This window comes from Apteryx mantelli, chromosome 15 (genome assembly GCF_036417845.1).
Source record: "Apteryx mantelli isolate bAptMan1 chromosome 15, bAptMan1.hap1, whole genome shotgun sequence".
NCBI classification, from domain to species: domain Eukaryota; kingdom Metazoa; phylum Chordata; class Aves; order Apterygiformes; family Apterygidae; genus Apteryx; species Apteryx mantelli.
In genome coordinates, this window is record NC_089992.1 from 17,396,363 (window position 1) to 17,410,408 (window position 14,046).

General features: G+C 36.6%; 1 protein-coding gene across 1 annotated transcript in view; it reads left to right on the plus strand.

The window, feature by feature from the left end:
- RNF111 (ring finger protein 111) overlaps positions 1 to 14,046 on the plus strand; it is a 63,018-nt gene that overhangs the window by 3,168 nt on the left and 45,804 nt on the right. Inside the window, exon 2 of the mRNA XM_067305258.1 lies at positions 6,910 to 7,805. Coding sequence (XP_067161359.1) covers positions 6,929 to 7,805 — 877 coding nt within the window. The 5' untranslated portion in view covers positions 6,910 to 6,928. The remainder of the gene's footprint in view (positions 1 to 6,909; positions 7,806 to 14,046) is intronic.

A 14,046-nucleotide genomic window follows, 5' to 3' on the forward strand; every position in this document is an offset into this window, starting at 1 on the left:
AAAGATGGTTGAAGGAGAATACCTATTTAAGATCTTAGGTTCCAATAAAAGAACATATTTTGCCATTCTTTTATAAAACTACAACTCCTTATTTCCAAATTCATTGCTGTTATGTTTGTCTTGGAGTTGACTGAAGCCAAAACATTTCTGATTGCCAAATCATAATGCTTATGTCTTAAAACCATGATTTACATAGTGTTAGTTTAATTAACTGAGTTTTAGCCTAGGACAGAGCAAAGAAATGTCTAGATTGAAAAATGTGCTTGTGAACACCATGTTTGTCAAATCTACCTGCTTGCATCCATTGTACAAAGCCGAGTACATTCCTTGCCAAGTGGATATGGGCATGTTAATGCTTCGCTGACACTTGATTGATGCTAGGGTTTCTATGGATATCGTACTATCTTGGACTGATTTGTAGTAGATTGCAGGAGAACTTTTATTTGTCATTCATAGGACTCTGTGCAGAATTGTTCTTAGCCTGCTGGATCATCTTGCTGAGGCACATCCAGCTGCACATGCTTCATGCATTTTGTCTATTCCAGCTGGAATCAGGCCATAGATCCAGTCCTAGGGAAGAGCTTGTCTGCTTGTAGCTGTTCAGTTGCTGGATTCTGTTAGAAGATCCATGAGAAAGTGACGCAATTTCAATAATCTGTCCTTAAGAAACAGTGGTGGCCTCAGAGATGAATGCCAACATGGCATAACAGGCATCTTGCATCTACTGTATGGGTGGACTAAAGTTCCTGCTGCAAGATCATTGTTATACTGATCAGAGGTGACCTGTGCATGAAGAAATGGACCTTGTGGTCTCTGGGAAGAATTCTAGAACATGAAATTAAGGAGACTGCTGTTCCAGAGGTTTGTTACTGTTGTGTCTGCCACTGGTTAGTTTGGTCCGAAGTTACCTTTGAGATGTCTTTGCAAAGGTTGGTGAGATTAGTATGGTATGTGAAATAACTGATTTGTTTCATTTTGAGGGTAGACTTTCTAGACTTTGACTACATGACTGCCAATGATACTTCCTAGAGCAAGTGAGCCTGCCTGCTTTGCTTCAGCTCATGGAGCTGTACCACTCCTCTGCAAAGCATAGGCAGGCTCTTCCCTCTGGGCTGAATGTAATGGAGTGTATTTGGGAGACCATGGGCAAGAACTTGTCTCTGGAACATTATCATGCAGCTAATAATTAATTCTACTCATGTTGTTCTGGCATACTGTACCTTTCTGCATGGCAAAAGATAAGCATTCTGATTGGAGAATTCTCAAGTAGCTTTCTCATTCAAAAATCAGAGTATCTGACATTGTGTCTGCATTAAGGCAAACAAAGGAAATTGGGAGTGGTTTGTACGGTACTTCACATTGTCCTGTGAGTAAAGATGTGTTTGACACTACATAACATCAGTGCATGCCTAGCATAATTGTGAAATACGTCATGATTGCTGCTGTGTAAAGATACATAGTACTTTAACAAGCAAATTGATTTTTCCTTTTCCAACAAAAATTAGAAGGCCAGTATATAGTTTTCTAAAAATTAATTAAACAGTTCTCTTTTAAAGCTTTTTTTATCTTAATTGGTGAAAACAAGGAATAATCAGATGTGAAGAACAGTGCAATAAAGTTTAAAAATCTGATTACACTTGTTTTGTTGATAGTAAAACTAAATATTGGATGCTTGCAGCTGCATATTGTATGAGTTGTCCATGCTTGATAGGGAAGGAATGAATAGGGCACCACTGCCCCTTCCAGGCTAGGAAGTGGTTTTTCATGAACTGCTCCAGAGTTCTCTATTTGTATTGGAGCAGGGTATGATAGCACTGAGACTTGATCTTTATGGGATTGCAGTGGGGGTGCAGCTTCTCAAGTGGCTTTAAGTTCTTCGTCAACCTCCTTTGATGTGTCAGGATTATTCGTGAATTAGTCTCATTAGGCTCTGCCATTGGGAAATGGAAATAACAGTAATTGGAGTTTGTCTCACTTTTGCTGAAGGTCTTGCATGACTTCTCTAAGCTTTTTCTTTATCCCATTTCTTGGTATCTTGATTCATCTGATAGAAGAATGTTGCCAAAAAGAGTAAAAATATGGCATTTTAATGAGAGGGGAAAAAAATGACTGTTGGCATTCCAAAATGCTGCTTGTATACACTACTTTCATTTGCTGGTCCATTCTTAAAGCTTTCGATAGCCGGGTTTGCCAGTTCACATACCTACTGTGGTAGGAACTGTATACAAAACATATTTAAGACTTCTGTGTGCAAACCAGACCTCAACAGAGAGGTTTTCTCATGAAGATAATAGTACTACTATTAGCTTATCAGAATAAAAATAAATGTAAAATCTAATAGAAGCCACGTATTAAAAGGGAATTAATTTTACAAGTTAGTGGTGGGTTCTGTTAGCATATGCAAAGAGAAAAACAATTAGGAATGAGTAAAGGAAATTAAAAGAACTACAAATGCAACTCTGGAAAATTCCCTTTTGCAAAACTCTTCAGTAGCTTCTCCAGCTTGATATCATTGTATATGTAGCAACTTAGATCGATACATAAATGATCTGAGAGAATATTCCAGAAGTGGAATTTGCTTGCTGAGATGATGGTGGTATGTCTGCCAGCTCTTGGTAGCCTCAAGAGCTGTCTTGTGCAGAGTTCTTGTCTGCATGGGCCCCTAGGCTTAACCTTGGATGTCTGAGTTGCTTGTTAAATGCATTCAGGTTCTGTCTAGTGGAGACTGTATAAGGACACGGGGAAATTAGTGTATTTGTAGTGAGAGAGGAGTGGGGAACTGTAGAAGGGGGAAAACATGCTACTGACTTCTTCATATATGCAGATTTTCTGTGTGCTGCTTTTCATCAAGTTGTCTAGAGCTTTAGTCAAATACAAGATATTCAGTGAATAAACTTTTGGCTAGTGAGGTTTAGGTGTGTGTGTTATCTGAATTGGTGAAGTGAAAGGATGCAAGAATTGTGTACTCTTCATGATTCTGAATCTAGTCATACCCTTTTGAGGGGGACTTAGAATAACTATTTTACTTATCTATACTTTTCTGATATCTGTCTTAAGTGAAGACTGAATGAAGGGCTGTTAAAGTGGCTTAAAGAATATATTACCCCTTTTTTTCCTTCTTAAGGTCTTGACTCTGCAAGTTAATAGGCAAATCTTTTAAGAAAGAGGAATGCTTCCATGCTGGTTAAACTTATTGCCTCTTGTTGCTTTTGAAAAAGCTGCTGAGGACTACTTTTAATTAATGGGAGTTTTTGTAGGATCTTCTAAATGTTTGCTAGCAGATGATCTCATTCCTGATTGGTGCTAATTGTTTGCATAGTGTTTTTGTAGTCTCTCCTAAAGTTTGTCTTAAAGTTAGTGTAAAAGCTTTGGACTTGTATGCAATATGGATATTTCTTGCACTTCAACGCTGAAAATACTTGGCATGAATTGGAATCTAGTTATAAGGTAAGCTCTTTAAAAAATCATGGTTTGAAGAATTGTTTTCTGTGGCCATCACTGATTATTCTGCTTCCCACTTCTAGTTTTTCATTTGCAAAAAACAAGGTCTTACTGCTTTGAATTTAGGTTTTTGGCTCTGTGAAAATGATTATTTTAAGGTAGTGTTCTTAGATTAAATTTAAAATAAAAGAACCAATCTGCCTTTTTTTTTTTGATTGATCATATGATCTTCCTGCCTACTGCCTTTTTAGGTCAAATCTTTAGTTCAAAGGTTTGTAATAGCATTTCTAAATAGTGAATGAATGGACTATTTGTAATTGTTGATTGCTACCATTCTCTTCAAAAACATGGTCCCATTTAAGCTGTTGTGTAATTTTTAATCAGAAGCCAGCAGCTCTCCATGAGTAAGCAGTCCTTCAAGCTCTGTATTGGTTAGCAGAAATGTAGAATTTTTGACTGCTCACTTAATTCTAAGTTACTGTGGACTTTTCGATCCTTATTTGACTGCAGATAAAATATTTGAATCTGAGTTAGCTGGCTATTATATTCAGGTTGCTTGTTAGACTGAAAGCTAGTAAACAGTGTTTCAAGTGCACTATGTTTCATTGTGTGGTGGTTTGGTGTTTTTGATATCCTAAAGTAGTTTGAGATTTCTCAAAGTGTAAGCTTTCTTGCTTTATTTTGCTGTAACTTAAATAGCTCTATCTGTACTTTAGTGTGGCAGCATCTGTAATAAAGTAAACAGCTTATAGCAAGGTAATTATGTTCAGAATGCAGAACTTGCATACTGGTAGAGATTGCTACCGGTAGAGTTTAACAGAAAAAAGTGGGATGGGGCGTTCCAGTGAGTAGGACTGAATCCTTTTGTAAGCTAGCCCGTGATTGTGCTGGTATAATGAGAAAGTGTTATTTTTATTCAGATTTTATTTCTTAAGAAAACTTCAGAATTAAATAAAACTGTTCCTTTTGTTTATCATGTTAAAAAGACAGGAAACTTTGTCATGAATAGGCTGGATACGTAGTATAAAATGGTAACTTATGATTATCTTCAAAGGAAATAAGCTCTCTCAATAAGTTAACATTTTTTCCAAAGGTAAATATTTTGTGGATTTTTCTGACACTTGTGATGAAATACAGGGTAATTGTGGGAGGGTCTGGCTTCATCATGGACTGCGGAAAAGTTTGACCAAGTGTTATACTTCTATGAAACAGTGGTGCATAAATACTGTACAAAAAATGCTGCCTTAAAGGTGACCTTGTGAGGATTAGAAAAAGATGATGCTCCTTGTTCTCTCTATGCACGTAACAGGCTTGAATTCTGATTTCCTGTCTTTGTCCAAAATATTACAAAATAGAAGCGTAGGTCTTTTCCAAAAGAAAGATGGTGTGTGTATGGGGGTGTGCACATGCTTAGGGAGTAGCGCTTTCTTAGTTACCGTTTGGTATAGATCTCACGTTTAACAGTAATTGTTAGGAATATTTGTAGGATTCCCTGTGAGAACATCCAAATGGATCTTTTCAGGTAGGGTACTAGGATCCTTAAGATTCTTGATCTGCTTGGAAAGCTCCAGTGGACTTCATGGCTTCTTTAGATAATAGTATTGCAGTATTTGTGCCTTGTGCAAAATTTTTATTCCAGACTACTTCAGTTGAAGAATTATTTTAATTGCTTGTGGCTATGAAGAGAACAGAGGCTGTCTGGGATATCACTTTGGTTTATACCCCTTGCAAACTCAAATAAGTCATACTTAAGAGTCTGTTAGGAACAACTAGAGCACAGCTGCTTCTGAAAGCGTCAGTATATGGAAACAATCACGGAAATGTTGATTTGACTCTGTGCCGTAGTCTCCATCTTGTTTTGATTTGGCGTTCTATGACTTGCTGCAAAGTGAACAAGAGCATTAAATATTAGCAACAAATGTAAGAAAGTGTTAAAAATTTGAAGAAGTAATTTGGAGGCTCAGGCAGAAGATCACTGAGCTGAGTAGGTAATACTGCTTGGCCTACCACAGATCATGCTGTTGCTGCCTTAGACTTTTTCATGGCCTTACGGATGTTCCAGCTGTGCTGCTTGAGGATCCTCGTTTCCACATAAGGTATAGTGAGACATTTCTAAGACAGCCTTCTGGTTGTGCAGTACAGCCTGCTTTAAGCCAGATATAGCTGTTTGTGTGCTTATGTGATGAATCAGATTGGTGTCTGATCTGGTTGGGAGATTTGTTTTTCAGATGGGTCATTTCTACAGTCTGGTACAGTGGTTGGCTGCATAAATATTTCTGCCAAAAGAGCACAGGAGATGTTCCTTCAAACTTGGGGGAGGGGAGGAGAAGGAGCACTTAACTGCTTAGAGTAATAAGTGTCAAATGTCTCCTGTGACTTTATTCATCTGAGGCACAAATAAGCAATATTACTCTGAGTAAAGAGTGCTTGTGCTCTTATTGCAGTGGAACAAAATACTTTTGTCACTTTCTTTTGTGAATTTAAACAGAAGGCAGAGACGCTAGACGAAGCAGATTGAGAAAGCTGAATATATTACTGAGGCTATTGTTGCTCTCAAAAGTGTTTCTTTGGAATAGTCTTTGGAGGCTAACATTGTTGCATGTTGACAGCCTATGGTTTTGACAGGGAGGGGAACTTCCCTGGCACCAGCAATTGAAGGAACATGTGATATGATATGCTCAGTTTCTGTTGCAGGAGAGAGTCAAAAGTACATGGACTGAAAATAGTGGTATCTGTACACTGCTCTACACCATCAATGCAAGTGTAGGTTTCTTAAAAAACAAAAACAAAAAACACTGTTAATTTACCCCAAAATAGTGAGGTTCAAATGTCTCCTGTTTTATTCCTTGTCAGAAAATAATCATTACAGACTTTTACAGCTCAGTTGTCACCACACTACAACATCTATTGTATGTGAGATATTTACATGTATTGGATTTCTGTGGAACCAGAAATTCTGATGTTGAGAAATAACCCAGACCTTAACAAAAAAAACCTTTGAATGGAGTAGAAGAAAACTGTCTATGTATACAGCTATAGGGGAGGACATAGGCCACATTAAGCACAGTTTAGCTGGTGGCTAAATATTGGATTTATTTAGCTTAGGTTTATGTAACTTATATAAACAGTCTGTAAAACTCTTGTACTTAAGCGTTGATAAAACATTATTCTTCAGTTATGATACACCGTTACTTGCTGTGTGAAAGTGATAGTTATGTTTTTGCTGACTACAGTTTAAGAACTACTCTTAAATGCAAGCTGTAAGAGTTCTGTCTTAATTCAAAATTGTCAAGCAGTATTCTTAATATTGTTATGAGAGAGTTGTTTTTCAGTTACTGCTCTTTTGCTTTTCCTACTGTGTTATTAGTCTAAGCAGTAAATGACTTCTATTATTTTAGTTTTGCTCTTTAAAAAAAAAAAAAGTTCTGATGCTTGTTTTTCTTGATGCATGTCTGTTTTTATTTCTAGGCCTTTCTTAAAACTTTCCATGTCTAAATGGACTCCTGAATGTAATATAGTCTATACTTTAAAAGCGGATATGAAGAGTGAAGTTCCTTCTGATGCACCAAAGAGACAGGAGAGTCTGAAGGGGATCCTCTTGAACCCTGAGCCTATTGGGGCAGCCAAAAGCTTCCCTGCAGAAGTTGAGATGATTGCCAGTAAAGTAGGGAATGAGTTCTCTCACTTATGTGGTGATTCTCAAAAGCAGAAGGACATGAATGGCAACCGTACAGACCAAGACAAAAGTATTGTGGTGCGAAAAAAACGCAAGAGCCAGCAGGCTGGTCCTTCGTATGCTCAAAATTGTCCTGATAAAGAAAACCAAGGAATCCTAGGATTAAGACAGCATCTAGAAACACAGAGTGAAGACAATGATTCTTCTTTTAGTGACTGTATCTCTTCGCCTTCATCTAGCCTACATTTCGGAGACTCTGACACAGTAACATCTGATGAAGAAAAAGATGCTCCTGTCAGGCACCCTCAGGCAGTGTTGAATACTACAGGTAGAACTCATAGTGCAAGGTCACAAAAGTGGCCTCGGACTGAGGCAGATTCTGTACCTGGATTATTAATGAAAAGGCCCTGTTTTCACAGCAGTTCATTAAGAAGACTTCCATATAGGAAGAGATTTGTGAAAACTAGTTCCTCTCAGCGGACCCAAAACCAAAAAGAACGAATTTTAATGCAGAGGAAAAAACGAGAAGTGTTAGCTCGAAGAAAGTATGCTTTATTACCCAGCTCTAGCAGTTCCAGTGAGAATGATCTCAGTAGTGAATCTTCCTCCAGTTCATCAACTGAAGGGGAGGAAGACTTATTTGTATCACCTAGTGAAAACCACCAGAACAGTACAACTGTTCCTTCAGGTAAAACTAAATTCTTGAGGTATTTCTGTTAATGAGTTTTGTTGTGTACAATATCCTTTTTTATAGGTGCTTTGGAGCAGTTGTCTGTGTGTTTTTGAGGAACTTGCATTACAAACAGGCTTATTTATCATGATAGTAATATGAACATTAAGCTATAAATTCTTGATGGGAAAAGTACAGAACTTTCAATATAATTGATCAGATGTAAAATCCTTTAATGCAAAAGATAAAGTTAATGGTTTTAAACAATCTGCTGGCAGATTGATGAATCTGCTTAGTCATATGCTGTGAAGTTGCTTCATTTTTAGCTGTTGAATTGTACTAAAGGTGTTAACTATTACAACTTTATTAACAAGTTGCAGGAATAGCAATTCGGTCTGGTTTCAGAATGTAGAAAGAGACATAAATACCATATCTGCTAATATATAATTAACTTTGCTTGAGTACTGTTTATTGTTTAAAAAAATATTAGTCATTGTGATAGTCTGAAACAGCTTTCAGTATTAGGAGCTGTAGTATTACAATAATAAGAAGAAAATATTCTAAGTCCTGAAGTTGTGGAAGGCTGCGTATTATGTATATGCTAGGCGCTTTGCCTAGATAAGTTTAATGCAATAATCTTGCAATCAGTTTACATAGACACTTCTCTAGTATGTATTGCCGTAATATTTTAGGGCATGCTTGAGTGTTAATGATTCCCTCCCCCTCCCCCCCCCGGTTGTCTCAATTTCCTTTCGTCTTAAATTTGCCAAGTGAAAGGCAGTTGCAGATTTGCCACTAGCATTCACAATGTTGCATTTATGCCTCCTGTGACTCATCTCAGCTTTTTTAAAGAGAGGAAGTTGATACACAGGACACAGCATAGTGTTAATCTGTGCAGCCATGTTATATGTATCTATTGTCTAGTGACAAATTTGTTTTAGAAAGTGAAACCATATCTCAGACTATGTGCTGGTCTTCCTCTGAGAAAAGTTGACTGATATTGCAAGGACAGGGTAATACTTTTGTTGTTTGTTTGAGGGAGATGGGGAGGAGTGTGTGTGTGTGTGTGTTTATGTTAATGTCAGGACAGGATTTATGCTAGGAAAGAACCAGAGTACTAAATAGTAGATTACTGCTTGTTACCCATTGTAGAAGGAATCAATTGCATGTTGTTCTTTAATGTACTGTTTTGATACAAAAAGTAAAATTCTAATACAGAAATTTCACTAATGCAGTGCTAGGACTGCATGAATAACTCAAGATGAGAAAATCCAAACTGGAAGGATTATTGCACAGCGTTTATTATCTTAATGCAGATCTGTGGGGACAGAAACGTAATTTTTTTAAGCTTAAAATTGCACTTCTGACATGCATATCCAACCACACTGCAAAGATATGAGTTGTAAATAATTAACTTCTTACAGGGCTATGCCTACCTTCATTTTAAAAATCAGTTTGGAAAACTGTTGTGTTAACATTCCTGTTTCAAGGTTAATTGTGTCTTCCCATTTTCAGAGAAGACTGGGGTTTCTTGCAGCTGTAAGATCATGTAGGACCATTAACAAAGCTCCTTCTACATGAAAGCACATACACAGTACTGTGCAACAGTGAAGCTACTAAATGCATGACAAAATGTGGGTTATGGCTTCTCAAGCAAAATCTACTTCTATCCAGAATAAATGTATTTAGAGAGAGAGTGTTCAAGTACATTAAAAAAAATTTGAACTGTTAAAACCTACTGTCCTTTTTTACCACGAGTTTAATTAACTCCACTTCTGCACTTTTAATTCCCTTGAAGTGTGGAACATAAGTATTTCTATACTGAGGGTTTCCATAAACATTTCAAAAAGAATTTGTTTGGAGACAGATCTTAAATGTATGCAATAATCAATGAATATTCAGGCTGATCAGGTAACTTCTGATAAATCAGTGATTCAGTATGATGTTATTTTGGTGTTAGGAAGACTGGAATTTGTAATGTATTTCATCCAGTTATGTGGAAAAGTGAATATATTGTCCAATGGCCTTACTTTTATGCTACTTGAAAAGCATGTTTAATTCATTTATGAAGTGATGTTTATTCTCATGTCATGAATGAAAAATTCATTAGCTCTGCACCAGTTAATTTTAGATGAAAATACTGACACAAGTTGTAACTGAAATAAGGTATGCTTTAAAGAATGTGTATTATGGTGGTTGCACTTCAGGACTAAGACATGCAGTGAGCAGTGAAGTAATTTTGGCTTGTAATTTTGCATGTGAATAAGAAGTGTGTTGTTTTTTTTCAGTGGAAATATGCATTGATGGGAAGGTTTTGAGCATATAATTTACATCAAAGATATAAAGGAAGTGTGTTCAACTTTCTGTTCTACAACTCTCTTATGTTTAGTGAAACTAAAGTATGTGTGCTTAACCCTTTTTACAGCTTTTTGCTGTTATATGAGATACTTCTAGTTATTAAGTTAATTGGGACAAAAATGGGGCCAGTTGGGAAAATAGCTATGCAATTTCTCTATATGGTGAGCAAGCAGGATAGTGTTTCTATACGAGGAAAGGATTGTATTGCTAGCAATGCTCTACTAGCCCTTTGATGTTAGAGTTTGGTCCTGGCCTCTGCCCTGCTACCCCAAGAGTGGCACATGCAAGTTAGTATGCATCTGTTGAAAACAAAGAATATATTGAAGCACAAATAGAACTTTCACTAAGAATGAGGCCTGCAGCATATATGTAAAATTATTAGAGGATAGACTAGGAAGAGAGCAAAAGAAAAATCAGAAAAAAAAATGCAATTTAAAGTATAGAAATAACCGAATTCTTAAGAAACAATCATCACAGTGATTTGATTGGTCTGTTGCCTACTTAATAGCAATTTATATTAAGGATATGTGGCAAAAATTTTCTTTGCTTTAAATATTGATGTCTGTCTAAAGATTCAGTGCATTTAAAGATCCAGTGCATTTAATTAGTATATACTATTAAGGAAAAGTTTTCTTTTTGATTATTGTAAGAAATTAAAATGACATTTCTTTCACCAAGTAAGTGTTTAGTGGGTTAGTTCTTGTAGTTAATAAAACTTTCATGATTACTTTCGGCAAATGATATGTGTGGTGGTGGCGGGGAATGTATACAGGTTTTTTTTCTCCATTTTCTTCTCTGTCAGTGTTTCAGCAATTTTTCTAGTGGAACTTTCTTGCTTTGGGAGTGGGAGGTGGTTGAGCAAGTACCACATCCTGACACTGAGGAATAGATTTGATTGTTCTACCAGCAGTTTGCTGTAAAAGGCAATTACTCTCAGGAAATGTGGGATGACCAGATGAGCTTTGCTCAGGAGAGGGAGGGGATTTGGGGACATAGCGACAATATGAAAACAACTCTGTTTAGTTTAATGTTATAGGTACGGTTTGGGAATTGAAATGCTGTGAGGGGGTATATAATCTAATCTGAATGTTGATCAGTAAGTCTTAATTGAAATACTGGGTTACAGAAAAAATGACTGCAAGCAGTAAACTGACTGGGAAACACAGATTTTGATTTTGTGTTTTGTTTGGGAAGCCCAGAAACTTTTCCCTAATCCTTTTTTTTTTTTTTCCCCCTTGTCAAAGGTGACAGGGCATCAACTTTGTTCCTGAAATTAGATCTCTGCCACATTGTAATGAAACTTCTCTGATATACAGATACTCGATTTTCAGCATGGATATAAAAGGGCTGGGAATATCATCTGAACACAGCTGAACTTTAGACAGAAATCTAGAACAGGCTAAACTTGGAACAAGTTTGTAGTTTTACGTGGTGTGAGTTGGCAGTAAAGCTGAACTCCAGGAAATGAGAAAGTGTCGATATAAAAAAGTTGGGTGGAATTTTGCATAGTCATAAAATACTGACCTAATAGCACTTAAAATTCCTTCAGGTCTGACGTGTTACTTTATATCTTTGAATAGCAAGTACTAGACAGGCCTTGCCTCTTTCCTTAGAATATAATGCTGATGGCAAGCTGCTCCAGTTTTTGTTCAAAGCGGCTTGAAACAGACTTCTATTAAAAAAGAATGAGGCTGAATTCATTCAGTTTTGTCCTCTTGATTCCACTAAGGGTTTTGTAGTCTGTCTTCCAAGACTGTTGAATATACACATGTGATTTTCTAAAAGTTAGAGGCTGTGAAAATGTTAATCTGAGTATGAAGTGATGCATGTTTATTTTAACAGGTTTCTATTAACATTGGAAGATAAGCATTTATTAGGTGGAAATTAACTGCCTGCTTTCAGAGTAGTTAATTTTTTTTTTGTTTTATCTAATCCCTCCCCAAACTAAAGTGTTCTCTATCTCCTCAGTAACTGATGCAGCTCATAATTTACAGCTTTTATCTCAACAGCATTAGTAGGCAACAAAGTGAATACATATTCCTTCTACTCCGCCTGTTACTAGAAAAGGTTTAGGGAAGAACTGGGAAGGGGTGAGGAAAGAAGCACATGGCTTTATGAGCAGTAGTCATATTAACCATTCTAGCTATACCTATCAGTAAATGTGAATTGGAGCTTTAAATATCTGCAATGTAATAAAAGTTAACATGGAATTCGCTTCAGTGCTTCCCCATAGCGACTACAGCTTTCTGTGCTGATAAGACCTTAGTTCTAGAATTAGGTTTGGCTTGCTGTAGCACTGTCATTAGAACTAAGGTCTGTGTGCTTGCTTAATGGTAGTCAGTACAGTTTTGGATTAGCCCATGTTAGCATAGCTCGCAGTTGGACAAGATCCCCTAAATCCTGCTTGTTGGCTCTTTTCCACTGGGGTGTAGGCTCTTAAGCAATTTGTATGTTCTTGAAAATTTCTCCCATCTTACTCAGTTATTGAAAAGTGTATTTCAAGTAAGTCTCAGGTAAAGAAAAACTGATCTTCTAACCTAGTTCTTAAAAGCTATGAAAGTTGGAAAGAGAGTACTCACCGAAACTTAGTAGGAGATTATCTGTTTCAAGCTGAATTACACATCTTGTACACAAGATGCTGTGGAGGCAGGTAATATCAGAAAGTTCAAAAAGGAATTAGACATGTTCACAGACAACTGTCTATAAACAGGGAATAGGCAAGGATGTGCTCTCTGACATCTGTAATGCTGTTTTGGGTGTTGGGTGGTATGAGAGATTTTGACTAGCAATTGTAGCCAGCATTTTTTGCTCTCACCAGATAGCTTTGCCTGTTGCTGCTGATGGAGAGAATGTGGGCCTTGATGGGCCATTGGTGTGATCCAGTGAAAGACTGAAACTTCAGAGTAAGTTTTCTCTATCACTGGAATTTGACTTTTTATTTTAAATATCTTCTGTTTTCCCCAGAACACACATCCCTTATGTAAGCTTGTATGGTTTGGCATGGTCAAGCTGTCTCATTTGAATTTGTGTGTTGTGAATCTCCTTTGCTATTTTACATGCAATATTTTATCTAATTTAACTGCATGCTATTGCAAAATAAATGCAATAGCTACTGTCCAGGAAGGACAACAGTCAGCCAAACTTAAGTTTGGATATTGACAGTAATATTTCTGTCCTTGATGGGACATTGGTGCTAATGACTAATAATTAATTGTTCTCTGACTGTGAGCTATGCCATGATCTTTCAGAGTTAAGTAGTAGTACTGTGTCTAAAGCAAAGCTTAGAGTCTATTGTGCATAATTTTTGGATAATTTAAAATATTTGATATTAAAACTTGATTCCCAAAACTGCATGTGGTCTTTTAATAGTACCTAGCAGATATAACTCTGATGTAACCTAACAATTTTCTGGGGAAAAGGTACACTGTATTTAAAGATCTAAATATTGGGCTACAAAGTATTACATTGTTTAAAAAATTATATTCTGCTTACTAAATCATTTTAATCTTTGATGTAGGGTCTCACAGTGTTAGGGATTTTCTAAGGGATGATCACTTTTTGGCATGTTCAAATTTGGATTCATGCTAGGATACTCCAGTATAGTTCTTCCTTTCCCCTAGGTTGCCTGAATACTAGTTTTAATCATAAAATAGGCTTTAAAAAAGGGGAGGGGGCCTCCTGGAGAGAATGAAAAAGAAATATTGTATATTTGAAAATGAATATTAGTCATGTACGAAACCTAATTACTAAGTACTGTTAATATTTGAGCTAATATTTGGTGTTTTGAGTGCATTGTAAAATATAAATCATGGCTGTGGATAGGGCAGAAAACTAAATCCGGTGGACACTAATAAAATTCTTGCTGTAATTTTCAGAAGTTTTGTTTTTAACCAGTTCATTT